Source organism: Rhea americana, unplaced genomic scaffold (genome assembly GCF_003343005.1).
Source record: "Rhea americana isolate MKP2758 unplaced genomic scaffold, rheAme1 scaffold_142, whole genome shotgun sequence".
Classification (NCBI taxonomy): domain Eukaryota; kingdom Metazoa; phylum Chordata; class Aves; order Rheiformes; family Rheidae; genus Rhea; species Rhea americana.
This window is the reverse complement of record NW_028185506.1, coordinates 2,319,948-2,338,678: the sequence shown is the minus strand read 5'-3', so window position 1 is coordinate 2,338,678 and position 18,731 is coordinate 2,319,948. Positions and strand designations below refer to the sequence as shown.

At 44.1% G+C, this 18,731-nt stretch overlaps 1 protein-coding gene across 6 annotated transcripts in view; it reads right to left on the bottom strand.

Moving 5' to 3' along the window:
• Nucleotides 1-1,947: 1,947 nt before the first annotated feature.
• The window catches only part of PHC1 (polyhomeotic homolog 1), an 18,429-nt gene continuing 1,645 nt past the window's right edge, over nucleotides 1,948-18,731 (bottom strand). For 2 of the 6 annotated variants that reach the window (XM_085298882.1, XM_085298886.1), the window contains exons 2-15: nucleotides 15,703-15,859; nucleotides 14,999-15,109; nucleotides 12,259-12,336; nucleotides 11,362-11,511; nucleotides 10,207-10,362; nucleotides 8,512-9,007; nucleotides 7,414-8,222; nucleotides 6,119-6,266; nucleotides 5,786-5,991; nucleotides 5,264-5,378; nucleotides 4,500-4,608; nucleotides 3,670-3,820; nucleotides 2,596-2,827; nucleotides 1,948-2,256 (exon numbers count right to left, since the gene is read on the bottom strand). In XM_085298882.1, coding sequence (XP_085155008.1) covers nucleotides 2,102-2,256; nucleotides 2,596-2,827; nucleotides 3,670-3,820; nucleotides 4,500-4,608; nucleotides 5,264-5,378; nucleotides 5,786-5,991; nucleotides 6,119-6,266; nucleotides 7,414-8,222; nucleotides 8,512-9,007; nucleotides 10,207-10,362; nucleotides 11,362-11,511; nucleotides 12,259-12,336; nucleotides 14,999-15,109; nucleotides 15,703-15,816 — 3,030 coding nt within the window. In that variant the 5' untranslated portion in view covers nucleotides 15,817-15,859 and the 3' untranslated portion in view covers nucleotides 1,948-2,101. Of the gene's footprint in view, nucleotides 2,257-2,595; nucleotides 2,828-3,669; nucleotides 3,821-3,916; nucleotides 4,044-4,499; nucleotides 4,609-5,263; nucleotides 5,379-5,785; nucleotides 5,992-6,118; nucleotides 6,267-7,413; nucleotides 8,223-8,511; nucleotides 9,008-10,206; nucleotides 10,363-11,361; nucleotides 11,512-12,258; nucleotides 12,337-14,998; nucleotides 15,110-15,702; nucleotides 15,860-18,731 lie in introns of those variants that run through there. The other 4 variants (XM_085298883.1, XM_085298887.1, XM_085298884.1 and 1 more) reach the window with 3 other exon arrangements.

The window sequence follows — 18,731 nt, the reverse complement described above, 5'->3', positions numbered from 1 at the left end:
TAAGAGGCTCTTAATTAGTGTAGAAGGATGATATGATAAAGAGATTAATGGTCAAGTTGGGTGGTTAAAAAGTGGCTAGATTTGTGAAGCCTTCAAGTCTTTTTTTTTTTCCTTTTTAATTATTAAGAACCTGGAACACATAGTGAACTCAGGTAAAAGGGTAAAACCTTTCCCTTTGGATAAGATAAATTCAGTCCTTGGAAAGTGCTAGTAACTGATATGCTGCCTTTCTACCTTGCCATAGGTTAAAGTGAGTTTGGTTATACAAGCAACTTGTTAAGTCTAGAATGGTCTAAGGGTAGCCCTTCACTGATGACTACTGTTACAGATGCTAATTTTCATTCCCTAATTTATAGTAGCACTGGATCTAATATCAACATATAAAAATGGGCAGCTTCCTTTTGGACCTATTCCTAATAGACAACAATATCTTTCTCAGGAATGAGGATGTCATTACCAATGTCATACTTAATTCAAATACTAAGACTAGGAAGTTGCTTTCACACTCTATAGGCATTTGTTAAGCACTGTACTTCCTCTCAATTGTTTCTTTGCCTAATGAGGGGTGAATACGTAGCCCATTTGAAAAACCTATGCTATCAGGCCTTCTCATCTGACCCTAAAGCCTTCCTCCAACTGTAGGTACTTCGCATACAGAAGAGACATTTCACTGGAAAGTTCATCTGAAATTTACAAAAACARAAGAGCTGAGACATGGTTTAGAAAATATCCTGCTTTCAGGGCACTTACCTCTTAGTGCTCTGTGTAATTTAATTTCTTTTTTAAAAAAAAAAAAAGTTCTGCTCAGACTCATCTTCTCTGGTGAACTAGCTAGAAAACTTAGAATACTCTCTTTGGTCCTTTAAAAAATGGTGTGTGGGCTGGAAGGGAGCATTCATCTAACTCTACCATTTAGAAAGGAGAAATAGCATTAAAGGATCAGAATTCAGTTGGTGGGAGTGGTGGTTTTTTTTCTCTTTTTAACTGAGGAAGAAAAATACTTGTTTTACAATGACAAAAAGAAAAGAGGCCTGAGGCAGGAGATACAATTCTGCCAGCTTAAACTTTGTCCCATAAGCTCTCCTGAGGATAATGAAGGACAGACACACACACGCAAAAAATTAATCTCACAAACTGTTAAGAGAACACACACACACACACGCCAGAAAAAAAAAAAAACACACACACACACACACACACCCAAACTCCAGGAAGAACCAGGAAGGAAGAACCTCATTACTTCTGAAGACTACTTTGGCTCTGTAAATTATGCCCTAGCACTATTGCAACACAACCCTAGTGTTGCAGGGTTCCCTAAGGTAAAAGCACACACTGCCCCATTTTTTCCCCCATCACCTTGAACTTRGTATGAATCTTTCTCTGACTGGCTTAAAGGGGAACAGCTGGAGTGAGCAGCTGCTAAAACAGCCTTCAATCTGCATCTGTACAGGAGATGATAAAGCTAAGGCAGCTCCTACTGCCCTGGGCCTTCAGGTTTGGTATGCCTGCTGGGATGGCTATTAAATCCAGTTCAGGAACAGTCTAGGTATGTTTAAAACAGTGGAACACAGGCAGCCCCTTTGGCTCTAACTCTCTTTTGTCCACTTCTGTCACTTGGAATTTACTTGATCCTCTTCGCAAGTGCTGCAAGAACAGCTGCTCACAATATTAGTGCTTGGCAAGCTTCCCCTATGCTTCAAGCTCTGGCATAGCAAGGTTTAAAAATAACTACATTAGATCTAACGCACTTGCTGTGGCAAAAGAGACAGGGCAGTTCCCTGCTTTCCCTGTCAGAAGTCTATTAGGGCAGAAAGAGGTTCCCCTTCCCTTCTTTACATGGTGTATGGGAGAAGCATATTCAAAACCACAAAGGAGGAAAGAAGTTTCAAGGGCCAGATGGGAGTTTTCTTCCCCCTTGTAGCACCATAAAGAGACCAAGACACAGACTTGTGCATGGCAGTTCAACTCAGTTAAATTTCCTTCTCATTCTTTCTTGTATGCAAGATCAYATGGGACGGTCTCCTCTTTCACCACTCGAGCAGAACACTCCAAAGCTGGCACCTTTTGCACAGCAAAAGGAAGACCTCTAGCTTCAGAGCTGTTAGGTCTCCTTGAGGATATTGATCTTAGCACAAATCTTGAGAGCTGGTCCCAGCTTGATGTTCATAGCACTCATGAGGTGTTCCTCTTTGAGGAGCAACAGGGCCTGGCCATCAATTTCCTGTGACCGAAACTCCTCAGCAATCTCCTGGCAGCCTGCGAAGCCAAGAAAATAGCACTGAGAAAYATGTACTCCAGGCACTCTCCTCACTCCCACTCTTGGGGCAGCTGGCAGGTACAGAAAGCAAGCTAGGAATCTAACCAGCACCCCCATCTCCCACCAAGCTCTACTCCACAGGCCACCTGAGGACACAGGCTGTTCCAGGCATTAAGGGAGTCCACCTATATAGTCCACTCCAGGTCAGAGACTACAGTGTGCAATAAAAGCACCAGACATCTCTTATTTGGACTTTAAGGGCCTCTCGCTGCCAGAAAGACAGCCAACAGTTTTTCCCGTGCTGGATCACAAGATAGCAGGAGAGCGSTTAACTTCACCTTGCAGGGATGCAATGAACTCTGACACTTCCTCTACGCTCCAACGACTAGGATTGCTGGATAGGAAGACTGGGTTGATGCCATGTAGATCTGGGGTGGGTGGGGCTATACTGGAGTTTGACAAGTCCCTCTCTCCATGACTGGCCCTCACTGACAGGGGCCCTGGAGATGTAGGGGACAAAGCCTCATCATAGCTGGAGTTATCAGAGCCTCGACTGGAATCTTCTTGGCCCTACAAGCCCACAAGAAAAAAAGAAAAGGTAATTACAAGAAAGTAACAATAATTAAGTGCAAAACAAGAAACTAGGAACAGAAGAAGTTTCCCACAGTCCCTGTCTCAGGCTGTTGGTCCACAGGCAGCTGACACAAGAGACCACTGATACTAGAAGAGGCAGGCCTTACCCTTTCCTCCCTTCCTCCTCACTCATAATCTCTCTGCCTTCCCGCTAGTCCATTCATCTTCCTCATACTCACTCTGGAACTCATTAGATCCCTTCTATGATCTGATTTAACTCTTAAGCTGTAAGAAAGGTAATCAAACAGGAAAAGTGGATTGTTTTATACCAAGGCTTTCAGCTGGTTTCACTCACTGAGAGCTCTGTAACACATACTGGAATTAACACAGAGCAAACAGAACAAGTACAAGTGTGAATCCACTATTTGCAGCTGATGCACAACTGGAACACACTACATCTCGAGTAACAACTGTGTCAATGTGCACTTTGCACATGCTGTATGTCTGAAGATGGGTCATGCATTTCACCTCAGCTTTGAGTGCATTTACAACAAGCAAAAACACACTTCACATCATTGTCACTAAGACAGGAACAGTACGGAGGCAGAATGAGTTAGGTCTGAACCAGTGTCTTGTGAAAGCTTGGCCTAAGCACTTGGAAGTGTCCAGAAACTCAGTCCTTGCCTCAAAGAASAACAACCAGGACCATCCAGCAGCTAACACAGATACAGCAGTTACAGGGGCAGAGCATGTCCACCATAGGAAACCTGTATGTCCAGCAGTGACAAACTTTACAGTGAGATCTGCCTGAACAGAGGCAGACAGGACTATGTCCTTACCCTGTGGCGCTTGCCCTGGATTTTAGCTCGAGCAATTTCAGAGCTGCTGCGCCGTGGTCCCCGTCTGCGTACGCGAGCATAGTTAACTTCCTGGAACTCCTTCATCTTCTTTCTCTGCAGCCGAAACTGATGGCTGCAGCTGACATTGTACCTCAAATAAGTAGAACCAGAGTAGCAGTTAGGAAATAGATTACTTAAACAGCAACTGCTTCTCCTTTCTCTAGATGGAGATAGAACTCCTCTTTACCATCAGGTTCTGTTCCTCCTCCTCCTAAGACTTCCCTTGGAAGGAACCAGTCCAGACTTCTGACACAAGCAATATTTGGATATCAGAGTTTTGATCTAATATCTGAAGTGTCGATTAAGTCATTCCCCTAAGGGAAAAAGACCCATAACATGTCCTCTACTGTCAACAGGAGATAGCAATGACTTGTCCAACTTCTCCCCATGTTATTCTCTCTATRCTCCCTTATGTCTTTGTCTAGTAGCAAAATGCTGCAGACAGCTAACAGTAAGCATTTGATTAGTCAGCCAGATGTGCATCTGACTGAAGAGTGGTTCTTCAGAACCCAGTAAAAACTTCCCCCTTCCCATCTCATTTTTTGAAGTCAGAAATCCTGTTTACACTCAACATCACGTCTACCTCCTCCAGGTCTAAAAGCATTCACAAACCATTAGGATGTCCAACCTAAAGGATCTCTATGGTCAGTGTATCCCATGGAGGGTAGATCAGATGTATTGAAGTACTGCACACTACCTAGAATAGAGGCACATGCCCAGTTCCAGATAACTGATAGTCAGAGAAAAGGAAGATGAGGTACTGCTATTACCTTTTAGCACAAGTCATGGAACAAAACCTCTTGGAGCCACGAAACTGGGTGGCTGGGGCATACTTTCCACAGTATTCACACTTCAGCAAGTTTGCCTTCTTATCAAGCTCTAGTGAGACACAGAGATGCAGACCACTTGATGGTTTGAACTGAAGCAAACCACACATCATCATTCAGCATTCCACTGCTCTTCTTTAGAACAGACTGATTCCAAAGAGTATTTTCTATTCAATATACAAAGTATTTAGCTTGGGGAAGAATCTGGGAGAGGGGAAGTGGAAGCCCCCTAATTAGGACACTGTGATGTTGCACAGTACAGTGTATTTCTGCTTTCATTATCCTTTTTTGGGGCAAGTTAGAACTAGCATATCCCTCATATCCTACAAGGCTATAGGGAGATCTTAATCACTGCAGCTCAGCTAAGTTTACACATCTTTCATAGCCTTCAAAATGTCATTACAGACAGGAATGTTTCAGAATTTCCTGCTTGTTACTGATATAAGGTGTATTAAATCATATTTAAGAAAAAAAAAAGTATCATCTTTTAGCACTCAAGAAAAGGAGATCCTATGTCTATAGCCTGAGTTTGAGTCTCTGAAGAGTTAGCAGAAGCATAAGAAGAAATACAAGTTCATAATGTATGAAGTAGATAAGGAAGTATCACAGAAAAAAAAAAAAAACAAAAAAAAAACAAAAAAAAAACAAAAAAAACAACTTTCAGTAACATTTCCTAANAACTTTCAGTAACATTTCCTAAAACTCACCCATAGAAGCACTGTCCCCTCCTGGAGAATTGCTGGACAGGTTTTCACTATGTCCAGAGGGAGCCCCTCCCTGCAGAGGTTTCTCACATTCTTTCAATAGCTGAGAACAACCAACCTAGACAGGAAGAGAAAGTTCTGCCCATCAGTAAAAGCATCTGCAGTTCCATTTAACTGTATTTTCCATTACTTCACCTGCTGCTTGTTCAACATGCAGTACATCTTTCCCTCCATTAAAAGCCAGAGAGAAGAACCTTCTTATAATTCCTGAATAGATTATTGTTTTGAGGACTGTTGGGGAAAACAATTCCCATCACTTCCCTCCAGTTCACTTTCTTTAGTAACACAACTTAATGCTTGCTTCATAAATGAAACCTTCCTCCTTCTCCTTCCTCTTTTCACTGCCTGTATCTTAAGGAAAAAAGCAGACTTGGAGCACAAGGAAAGAAATTCCTGTGGAAAGAAGGTAGACCACCACCCTCTCAAAAGAGATACATGTCCTTTTCTGCAGCAATGGACACTTACCGGAAATGGCTCTGCTCCTTCCTGGATGACAAAGCCCTCTATGATGTGTGTGAGGATCTGGGGCTTCACGATGGCTTGTGGGGGTTTGGAGTCTCCTATCTGACGTGACACCATTGCCAGGTTTGGGGTGGAAGCCAAGGTGGGTGTGACTGATGTTGCTTCACTTGTGGTATTTGGGGTTGCACTGGCAGCAGAATCAGATTTATCTGGAATGTTAAGACAATGGGAGTCACTGTAACCTTTGCTCTCTCTACTCCTAATGTTCCCTTTGCAATATGAGATCAGATCATTAGCCAACACAAAACATTCRTTTTGCTTTCGTTTGCACCTCACCTCCAAGGCCACTTTTCTCTTCCATGTTTTTGGGGCTGTCTGTCACAGGAGAGGACCTAGCAGGCAGAATTGCATTGACACTGGGTGATTCCTCCTTCTCCTCCTCTGACTCTGCCTTGCGCTTCACCGCCAAGGTCTGAGACTTGCCCTGTGTGAAGAAAGAGGAACACATAAACAGAAAGAGGACCTCCCCAAATCACAGAACTACAGATTGAAGGCAACAGGAGAATATACCCTGCTCCATCTTCCTTTATCTTCTGCTTAGTTACTTCCCCTGACACCTCAGCAGCACATTCCTCTGCTTAGGAACATTTGCCTTCTGGGAGAAAAACCTAAGGCATTCACCAGCACAGCACTATGACTAGGATATGATGTCTCAATTAATCTTGATACACTGATATAACATCAAGACACTAGCACTATCCCAGGCTCAAGGGATTACTCCAGGAAGAAGGAAGTGGAATGGCAGTCACTCACCTGTTTCCAAATGGGCCTTTAGCTAGATCATTGTTTCTACAAAGGAAGAGAGTCAGAACAGTAAGGAAAACATGCTGGACAAGAGCAGAGTTACCCTCTAGTTCTCAAAAATCAGGGAGCCATCACATGTTTTGCCTGAAGGAGGAGCCAGAGTTTAGAAACATCTGGTGYATCTGCCCCTGACTATACAAGTGAAATTTCATGAAAATGAACAGTCTGAGGAACCTGAGGATAGGTGGGCTAGCAAAGTGTGGCCATCACAGAGAGTTAGGCAGGCTCTATCTGGACAGTTCAGAGAGGTATGACAGAAGCCTGTGCAGCATAAGCCACCTTAATTTTTCTCTGCATAACCTGTTGCTAGGGAAACCTTAGAAGGCTAGAACCTAGCTCTGTGGCCAATACCACACACCAAGGGGTCTCTGACCTGCTGGTATCCACACCTACCAGGGAGAGGTGAGTTCAATCTACCTGCCTACTCAGCTTTGGTCTCTCTGCTGAGAAAGACAACAAAGAAGCCAATTATTGTTAACTGTAGTAGTATGTGATGAGGACATATACTACTATTTGAAGCAGGACTGAGTATCACCAATCCATTTCATGCAAGCCTTTGAACAATCATATGAAAGAGAATTACTTGCAGTCAATAATCTCTAGGGCTGGAYTGGAATTACTGCATCTGAAAGGAAAAGTCTCCATATTCCTTTCCCCAAATACCTTACACATCCCATCTCACTGACCCAAAGCTGGACTGAAATTGGTGTCCTAGGAATGAACAAAAAGATCCATATACTATCTTCCTYCTCAGTGATGTCACTTACTGGTAACTGGACAGACTGCATGTAGAATGCAGCTGGCATCTGAGCCACAACTGTAGTGGAGGCTGTGCTCTTTCCCACGTGGGCTGTGCCTTGAACTTGCGCCAAATTTACCCCTGTGGTGAGGGGAGGAGCTTCCTGGGAGGATGCTGGAGCAGATGACGGGGAAGCAACATGGACTTGGGAAACAGGYTGGACCACAGCTGGCATTCCCCGGGAGGTGGGCACTGCTGCAGCAATCTGAGCCAAACCCAGTGCCTGAGCTTGACTTGAGCTCTGCTGCCGTGTACCCACCACCTGCACAGGAATGTGTGGTGGAGGCTGCTGTGCTGCTGACATTTTGGCAGGCCCAAGCTGAGGTGGTTTGATGGAGGTGACCAGAGATTTTGACTGAATTGGAACAGGTGACTTGGTGGCTGGCTGGCAAGGGTTGTCCTGCTGGAGTTGAACAGGCTGTGGCTGGGATTGCAGCATAGGTTGCACCACAAGGGTCTGAGACTGCTGCTGGTTTTGAGATGAAGCTTGCTGCTGCGGGGTCTGAGCTTGCTGCTGCTGCTGAGTCAGAGATGGTGCTTGCTGCTGTTGCTGCTGCTGGGCCAGCTGGAGATGGGTAGCTGTGTGGAGGAGCTGGGACTGGCGGTGTTGGAACTGCTGCTGGTGATGAATGGCAATCTGCTGCTGGATCACTACTTGCTTCTGCAGGTGGATCTGCTGCTGCTGCTGTATCAGTGAGTGGGGCTGGATCTGCGTATATGTGGCTACAAAYATGGGGCAGGAAAAGAGGGCAGCACAGAAAATTAGCAGCAGGGCAGCTGGGAACAAAAAGAAGCAGGGACAAGAAGTGAACTTTTTAACCCCCCAGCATTGGTTCAAATTGTTAAGCTCTCAAATGACTGACAGCTTATTTGCAGAGGAGATTGGGGACTAAATAGGCTGAGATCAAATTTTCTTATTCATGGACAGAGATAATTCCTAGAGAATATCCATCCTGGAACACTGAGGCTGGGAGACAGGTCAGGAAACCTRTCACCACTGGGCTTTCAAAACATACTTTGGCAAAGGCCCAGTGGGCTCAAAGAGGGGGAGCAGGTTCCCACTTACCTGAGCTGATCAATGTCTGGCTAGGTGCTGGTGTAGCTGTCCTGGTCAGGTTCATGCCCACCGTTTGCTGTCCGCCACTGTCTGTTTCACCCTTCTTTGTGGCTGCATTCTCTGTTTCTGTTTGGCTTCCCTGGCTGACAGTCACTGCCTGGGCAGCTGCTATTGGTAATGGCTGAACCACCCCTGTGCCTTTCCTTTGGCAACTGCCAGCAGGGCCTGCTGAGGATGCCTGGCTCAGTCCTGTTGAGGTCTGGCTCCCACTACTTGCCACCACACCCCCAGAGACACCATTGCTGCCTGTGGMCCCCTGGCTCAAGTTGAGAGACTGGCCTGTGCTGCCAGAAGCCTGAGCCACTGCCAAAGTCTGGCCTGTATTTGTGGCCTGTGGTAGGCCCGAAGGCTGGGAGTTTCCTGGCAGAGCTGCCTTCTGAGTAGAGCCTTGGAGCTGGGCATTAGTGGCTGAGGTCTGCTGGCTCCTCACAGCCAAGTTCTGCACCTAGAAACACACATACAAAATGGAGTCCATTTGCTTTATGTATGTTACCTATGTATGTTATGTATGTTTCACAGAAGCAGAGAACACACATGCAATATGAGCTACTGGGATGCAGGCTAAGCTGATGCTTAAGCCTCACACTAGGAGCTGGCTAACACTGCAGGACAAAGTTCAGATGCAGCCCTCCCCAGAAGTCTTATTAACCTTAACTCCCTTCTGCCCATCTCTGATGGAAGTTAAAGATCTCGTGGCACTTTCTGAACAGAACTTGAGTTTCTCTCCATACAGTAGATTCCAACATCAGAAACTAAAAGGCATGGGACAGCCTTCAGACCTGCCTGCCTTGCTTCTGCATTGGTAGGATCCACTTTAGCATGGCTCAAAAAGCACTGAGATTCCCCTTTAAGTTCAGCAATTTCTTTTTGATTTTTGTGCCACCTGCCTCCTCTCTCTCTCTGCAGGGCTTTCTACTCAGGAGGCCCTCATCTCTTCTCATGGCATGCAGCCCTTCTGATTTCTCCAGTTTCTCTCTGCATTTTGGTGCTGCCATCCTCTGTATTTACTCCCCTCCATATGCAGTGTTATCTTCAAGTTTGATCATGGCTGACTTTGTTTCAAAGAAAGCGCTCCTGAGAAGACAAATGTGAAGTAACTGCAGCAGAGGCAGAAAAGGAGCAGTTCAGGTTGTTCAAAAATGCCTCTGGAAATCCCCAGAATGGGAAGCCATGGCAGCTCCTTGACCTGGAGTAATATTTACAGATGAATGCAGGAGCTAAGACCTTGTGGTCTGTTCAGTCTTTGACATATTTACAACAGCAGACTAACTGTATCAAGGAAAACTACCACTGGCAGAAACTCTTCATTGCAGAGCACCTGTCCCACTGAAAACCAGACACAGAACCCACAATTCTTTCCACAAAAGGATAACCAAGAAATTATGAAGACAGGATTGATCCAGCCTGTGGTTCACCCAAGGAATTTTAAGCAGAAATTAATGCTGTCTTTGAACGCAAAAAGCAAACACAGAAACATAGCGGCAAGAGAAAACAGACCCTCCTATATGCAGCAGTTATAGGGCTACGGAACGAGGATAAAATAGAGCTAATCCTCTACACAGGGAGAACTTAAGACAGAGACCAGAGCATAGAGTGACTGAGTGCAGGAGAGAGGGGAGGACCCTGGGAGGGGKTATCACTGACCTGGTCTGTGTCTGCATGGACCCCAGGAGACTGAATGGGTGGTACCTCCTGCTGGACAGCAGCCACGGCCCCATTAGGCATCAGGATGAGTTGGGAGGCAAGAGGCACATTGCGGCCCAAGGTCCGGTTTACCTGCAACAGGTTCCCCAGCTGCGGCTGTTGGGGAAGGGTCAGGTGATGTGGAATGAAAGGAACAGAGAGGAGAGAAAGACAGCGAACCACAAGCAAAGAGATTACAAAGCAACACTGGGCTGCAATGTCACACGCTGCAATACCCCCAACCCTCCTTGCACTGTAATGCTGGGAACCACCTGCAGGAGCAGGAAACTGGAAAAGAATTTCCTTATGGAAATTAATGATTTTCTATTAAATGTGGGCCTGGATTGATTCCCACAGACTGCTCAGGATTAGCTAGAAAGCTAGGCTATCATTTTCAGATATATATCTAGGACTGGTTAAGAAGGAAGAATACAAGATGTACATCCAAGACAGGGGCTGTTTGAAAAGAAGAGGATTACAGTCTGTACTTAAAGCCAACTAAAGAAAGCTGAGCAGCAGAAAATATTTTTTAGGTAGATAACCAAACTCTAGATCAAATTTGACAATAATCAATACTTTGTATATAGCAGGACCTCAAACTGACTTAAGGGATGAGATATTGGTTCACATCAATCTATGCAATCACATTTATTTGAATCCTGACTTATGTGCTTGAGCTCAGCAGGGGTTGAAGAGAGTAATTTACCAGACATATTTTTATTCCACCATTGAATGAGAAGAGTAGATTTATTTCTGTGAGCTGTATTCAAGTCTAGGATATATATTTTACATTTATACTCTACTGAGAAGTGCCATGGGATCTTTAACATCTATGCAGAGCAGAGACAAATGTGATTCTTAARGATCTCACCTGCACACACCCCTAAACCACACAATATAAACCTCATCTATCCTCAAAAGACGAGTCCAGAGTCAAACYTGTGGTTTCAGGGACAAAAGATTCYCTATTTGCATTTAAAATATATCACATGATCCCTAAAGCTTGAGATAGTTCAGAGGCAAGAATTTATGCTGGTAGTCCCATTTAGCAAAACACTGGAGTGGTTGGGAAATGGGGTTCATGATCAGGACATGCTTTGTCTATATATCTCTTACCCGGAGATACATCTGGGCCTGTGACTGGTTGAGAGGCGGCGAGGTGGTATTCCCAAGGAGCACAGATTGCGTCAGGGTTGTGGCACTGGGGGAACTTACACTCTGTGAGCGACTGATCAACTGTGCAGCTGATGTGGTGGCTAGGTTGATCTTAAAACAAAGAAAAGCCCCAAATCACATAGGAAACAATGGGGGCAAAGAAACAAGTATAAATTATCTCATTGAGTAACAGTCAGCACAGGCATCTTACAGCTTTTCCCTGCATCTTGCACAAGGGACAAAGAAAGAAACTATTGCCTTAAGGGACAATGCAATCTAAACTTCTGGCTAGTTTAGGTTTGTATGCTGAACCTGAGCATCACTGTTAACATGCAACTCTACAGAGATCAAAAAAAAATAATAATTCTTTCTTCAGCCTCTGAAGAAAACAAAAGAAAATTAATCTACCCTACAAACGCTTCTATTTTTTAACTAAATCCCAGTTCCTCAATACTCAAGACAAACCTAGACTTCCTTTCATTCAACAAGCCTCCTTTCCTCTGCCCACGAAAAAAAAAGAACTGACATCAGCTTTCAAGCAGATCGTAACTCCTTCTTCTTAGAAGTCTTGATACTCTCTTAATCCATGATAATGAATCCTCAAAGCCTCAGCAAAGAGATCAGTTTCTACCTTTCCAGCTAAGAAGCCTCTCCCACTCAGAAACCTTCTCTTGGCTCCTCAACCCCCACCAATAATGACAGCACCCCAAATCCTCAAAGATGTCTGCATCTTGTAGATTCCCAGCATCCTTAGCAGCTGTGTTTTCCTGGCTTATTTCCTTCCTAAAAGACAAAGAGGAGAAAGAACAAGGGGAGCTGGGACAAGGCTTTGGTATGTCTGGAGAAGCAATTACTTACAGAGGCCTGGGTAGCAGTAGTCTGTTGTGAGGTACTGGTGCTGGGAGAGCTGGCCTGTCTACTGGCTGCAATTGTAGCCTGCAAGAGAGATTGGGCAGAGAAAAGAGCACCTGAAAAAAAACCTTTAAATCCAATCCAAATATTTGCCTTGGTCAGAACACCTCATCCCATCATCACTACCTTCTCCCGTTCCTGAGAACTGGAACACAATATAATGATTATAAATCTCTGCCATGCCCTACAAAACAGGTGTARCAACTCAGCAGGGTATCTCCTCTTCCCTAACCAGTTCAGTCCTGTACATCACCCAAGGCAGTGGACAACAGACACTTGCAGTGYGTGACCTCCAATCCTCCACCCCCCCAGGGTGGAGGATATACCCACCAGGGGTATATATTCTACCACTGCCCCAGCTTGTCACGCTACAAACTACAACCCTCATCCTGCTGCTCCAACCCATTCCAACTCCACAACATTAACACTATGTTGGGCCAGTCTTGCAAGTTACTAACAGGCATTCAATGACACTACTACAGGTAACAAACTTTCAATTACAGCATGTACGATTGGTCAGAGAAGATAAGTAATAGGTAATTTTTCTGTCCTATATGATTCCATGGCAAGTGCTCTGCGTGCATAGTAAGTTCAGTTAGTCAATATCAAAGATTTCTGTGAAACTGTCATAGAATCACAGAATCAGTAAGGTTGGAAGGTACCTCTGGAGATCATCTAAGTCCAACCTCCCTGTTCAAGCAGGGTCACCTAGAGCATGTTAGACAGGGTTGCATCCAGRYRGGCCTTGAATATCTCCAGAAAAGRAGACTCCACAACCTCTCTGGGCAACCTCTTCCAGKGCTCTRTCACTCTCASAGKRAAGAAATTCCYCCTCATGTTCAGGCAGAACTTCCTGTGGTTCAGTTTSTGCCCCTTGCCTCTTGTCCTGTCACATGGGACAACTGAAAAGAGTTTGTCCCCATGACACCCTCCCTTCAGGTACTTATACACATTGATAAGATCCCCCTTCAGTCTTCTCTTCTCCAGGCTAAACAGGCCAAGTTCTCGCAGCCATTCCTCACRGGGCACATGCTCCAGCCCTCTGATCATCTTTGTAGCCCTGTGCTGGACTCTCTCCAGTAGCTCCATGTCTCTCCTGTACTGGGGAGAACAGTACTGGACACAGTACTTGACATGAGGCCTCAGCAGGGCTGAGTAGAAGGGCAGGATCACCTCCCGCGACCTGCTGGCAACACTCTGCCTAATGCACCCCAGGATACCATTGGCCTTCCTGGCCACAAGGGCACATTGCTGGGTCAAGAGGATTCTACTCCCCCTACACTATAAAGCTGCAGGTAGGGATTTGAGAACTACCTTTAAGGGAGATACATCCTCACCAAGGCTGAGTAGAAGGGGAGGATTATCTGGATTACTGTATCCAGTTCCAGGCTCCTACATGGAGTTACTGGAGCAAGTCCAGCAAAAGGCTTATAATTAATGGACTGGAGCATCTCCCCGTGAGGAAAGGCTGAGAGAGCTGGGATTGCTCAGCCTGGAGAAAAGAAGACTGAGAGGAGATCTTATCAACACGTATAAGTATCTGAAGGGAGGGTGTAAAAGGGGTGGTGACAAAGCACTGGACGAGGTTGCCCAGAGAGGCTGTGCAGCCTCCTTCTCTAGAGACATTCAAAATCCACCTGCACGCAATCTTGTGCAATGTGCTCTGGGTAACCCTGCTTGAGCAGRGGGAATTTCATTAGATATCTCCAGAGGTCCCTTCCAACCTCAACCATTCTGTGATTCTCTGAAACACAGGCAGTTCCATTTGAATATGGGAAAAAACTTTTTTGCTGTGAGGGTGGCTGAGCACTGGAACAGGTTGCCCAGAGAGGTTGTGGAGTCTCCATCCTTGGAGATATTCAAAAGCTATCTGGACATGATCCTGGGCAATATGCCCTAGGCAACCCTGCTTGAGCAGGGGGGCTGGATTAGATGATCTCCAGAGGTCCCTTTCAGCCTCAACCATTCTGTGATTATGTGATTCCTGAACTGACACCTGAGGACTGCAACTACTGATGAAGACATTATACAGATAGAACACTATTGTCACATCACACACAAAATTCATCTTCAAGTGAAGGATAAAGTCTGACAAATGAACAAAGTTGCTAAAGAAAAAAAATGCCTGACAATTAGGCATCATATAATTTTGATTTATACAAACAGATCTCAATTAAAGAAACATCCCCTTTGCTGGAGAAGACCCTCCCCAGATCCATCTGGCTCACAACTGATAAAGAAAACACAGGATACTAAGTGTAAGACAYAGAAAATTCAGAGGACGTCATGTGAAATTTCATGTGTGCAAGATCACGTGCATTCTCAGAGAAACAACAATCTATGGTTCATTTTAAGACAGTTTTAAAATGCTACTGTACCCACAACTGATGTCATCATCAATTTTTTATTTAAAGGATGTGCAGGGGATAATCATAAGCCTCCAAAAACTATATTCTCTTATGGGGAGTCTAGATTTTATCTTGTCCTGTTCTGTAACTGAAAGTCAAATGGATCTTTCCATCTAGCTTCCTGTTTCTTAGTTGTTTGCGTTACTTTTAAATACATGTTTAGGGGTCAGTTGTCTAAATTGTGAATCAGGACCTCATCATAAAAATCACTGCATAAACAGAGAGTGAAGCTCTTTCCCAGAGAGAAATTCCTTTCCTTCTGCCCCCTGGCAACTCACCTGCTGTACAGCTGCCAAGCTGTGAAGTTGGGCACTGTTAAGCTGTTGCTGAAGCATAAACTGGTGGAAGTATTGGGCTGCATTAGGCTGTCTCTGGAGTGCCTGAAGGGCCTGGAGAAAGAGGAAAAGCCAATTGTGAAAAATATTGTGCCATTGAAACATGATTAGAGAGAGAAATCAGGATCTAAATAACAGGCACAAGACATCCCTGGTTCCCATGTAAAAAGTGAAGCCACCAAATTAGAACATCAAAGCACATAATAACTACAAATTCAGTAACAGACTGAATCACAGTGCAGAAAGTACACTTTTAAGACTTCAAAAAACTCTTGGAATTTGGGGATGGGCATAGCTGACTGGGCAGACCAGTCTTCTTATATAGTACAGATGTTCCAGAGGAACTTTCAGATGATAAACTGAAAGACTTGCTATAGGACAGTAGGCTAAGATTAATCTATTGGATCACAGAACTGATTAAATTTAAGAAGCTGGACACTGGAGGAGTCATCTATAAATCATGAAGAAGAGCATCAGGCTATATGGAGTAAATATCTGGCCTAGCATAAGAATTCCTAAATCTGAAAACATGACACTCCTCTAAGCATGCTCTTACCTTGACATATGACAGCTCAGAGCAATACAGAAGGGCTCACTGCCACCTTCCATGGTCAGACATTCAGTTCTAGAACATAACAGTGCCTTACCTGTACCGCCTGTCGCTCATACAGAGACATTTGTGATATCTGAGGACGAGTGCTTCCTCCAGAACTGGAGCTCCCACTAGTGGAACTGGAGTTCTGCTCACTTTCAGTCTCCATAGTGACAGGATCCCAGGAGCTCAGACCAAGATTGACTCCAGACCTAAATCAAGAGAATTAGAAAATAAGTCATGCTAGAAAAAGAACCAAATTGTATTTCACAGCATTATAAAGCTTTTTTACTTGAGTATCTCAGTACCAAGCTTCTTACATCACTTTGCCAAGTCACAAGGGGCTGGAGATGCCAGAGGTCTGAAATCACCCAGAAGTTATAGTTTATTTTTTATTATTATTATTACCACAGTGAAAAATATAACATACACATTCTCACATTTTTATTGCCCTGCTGCAGTGGAAGCTACAGCTATCCTGAATTCTTAAAAAGGCAGAGGGTTAACTACTAGCTTCARGTCATTCAGACAATCATTTGGTTTAAAGATCTAATCACTTCTACTTCAAGCTAGTAAACTGAGGCATGTTACACTGTGCTTCTGATCTCCCACTTCACCTTCCCAATTTGTGATCTCCCTTTTCTCTAGTTCCAGAAGWAGTAAAATTATCCCACAACTCCACTGTCCTGCTGCAAATTGACCAACTCAGTCCCTCCTTATCACAACCTCAGCCCCTAATCATTCTTTCTCTGAGCACATGCACTTCTGGGTACTCATTGTTCATGACAGTTCATAACTCAAGTATTAGACTGGAACCTGTCATCCGTGGTGGGAAGTTGCTTTAAGGAGGAATGTAATGAGAGCAGAGGGAATAAAGGGATCACTTGGAACAAATGTGAGGGGAAAATTTCTGAAGTCATGCAGGGCTAGAGATATCTTCCAATAGGAGAAAGATGGATTGTGGTGAACTACAGGACTGAGAAAAGATTGGAGAAGGCTTTCATCAGCCAAGAGGAAAAAAAACAAAACTGCAAAAAATGTTCAGCAGAAGAGTAACACATGGGGATGATCAGGGAGCTTCCTCCAGCAAGAAACGTGAGTTATATAAGAAGAAGGCATTAGGGCCAGAAAGGCAAAAGAGCAAAAGTGATTAGATTTATTCAATGGAATTCCATTGAAGAATGGATTTCCTAGAACCAAATCATCCCATGTACAATTTAAAAATATCTTCGAGATAACACTAATAGCTTGCTTGTTTTCAACAGCACCAGCTGGCTCCTCTTCAGCCTATTTGATACACCTCTAAATGAGACCCGCTACACTTCCAAGATCTCATAGCACCAACACAGACATTAGAGCTTTTCAAATCCAGAAATTATGGGCTTCACAGCTTCACTCACAGCCTTCATTCTTTGAACTAGTTTTTCCAGGTGACTGAACAAACAGACTAGCACAACAGAAAGGGAGGTACAGTAATATTCTCTCCCAGACATAAGTTCTTAAATTCTGGAAGAATTTAAAGTGTTAAGGACAGCAGGTAACTTTAAATAAACTAGGACAGTAGCATTAACACTGCTGAGGAAGGCTGGCTAAACCAGGGAATTGCTACTCCAAACTTACTCCTTGAAATCTAGGGGGAAAAAATCTATTTTTAATAAGCACATAATTGCCGTTCCTGTTCTGGCTTCCCTGTGTGTCTTTAAGTCCTGCCCAGGGATCCCCCTGCAATTCTAGCACTACCTTCCTGTACTGCTTAAGCAGTATCATCAGTAATTCTGCCCTGCAATCACCTTTTCTCCAACTGAGACACAACCTCCTACTTGGCCACGGTCTTCATGCACAACTCTATTACATTTAGAAACAGTTAGTCAATAATCTGACCGAGAATATAGAAGCTCTGGAGAAGACAAYTGCCTTAAAGATTTTTCCCAGGGGGTAGCACCACAAGTAAACGAAGCCTAAAAATAAATTAATTGAACAATTGAGAAGGGAGAGAATACAGACTGTTACAAAGAAAGAAACTGGGGTAAACACATGAAGTACACTGAATGGGGTTAAAATGCAAGATAGGATGAAGCCACACACATTACAACCAAGTTATTTAATAGTTCTGCTACCATTAGAAGGGGGGAATTCCTGTTCTCTTGCCCACCCTCAACCTCCATTGCAGGTTCTTCCTACACTTACCTTGCTTCTGATACTCACTAAATCCCTCCTATCAGTTGATTCAGCTTGCTAACTTGGCAGAAAAAAAACTAACTTAAACAAACAAAGGCCCTCATTTTCTATTGGGTCAGTGATTTGAATCAGATCACTTGTGATCCCACAAGTGCAAGGGAGAGAAAAGGGAAGGAAGAAGCAGTAGGCAAGGAAACTAAGCAAGCTGTTAGATTCTCTTAGTTGTAGCATGTAACCTTACCCTCAACAGCTGCACTAGGAGGAGAAACCTGGCTTCTGACATGGTGCTCTGCTTGCTAACATCTGTTTCCTTGGTACACAACAGTATCAATGCTCACAATTTTCAGCATCTTTGAGAGTTTCACATTGATTTAGGTTTTCTTAATATTAGGCCCTATCATAAACAGAATCCTAGTGAAACACTGGTACCTCTGGGGTAGTACGTGTCCAAACAAAAAAAAATGGTCTCTGTGTAGGCAAAAGGCCTTTTGTGGGCACTGATGAAGCACCATATAGTCTTTTCACAGAAGGATGATAAGATTTTTAACAGTCACTCATAACATGCAAGGTTATCCCACAAAATCCTTTCCAAATACAAAGATCAAGCAGCATGGTACTTTACTAAACAAGTGGATGCAGATCCATGTTAGGATAATCAGACCCAAACATAGGCTGCTCCCACACAAGCTAGTCCTGATTTCACCCTCTCTCCGGACACATCCCCTCCAGCACCCTCCTCTTACATCAGTTTAGTGACCTAGTCTACTGATCTAGACAGCTAGACTACTTGATTCAGCTGGCTAGTCCATAAGAAGACAGATAATCTATCAAAAGCAACCAAATGATTGTTTTTCCCAATAGACTGAGTTAACCAACTCACCTTGCAAACATAATCAGTAGATCCCA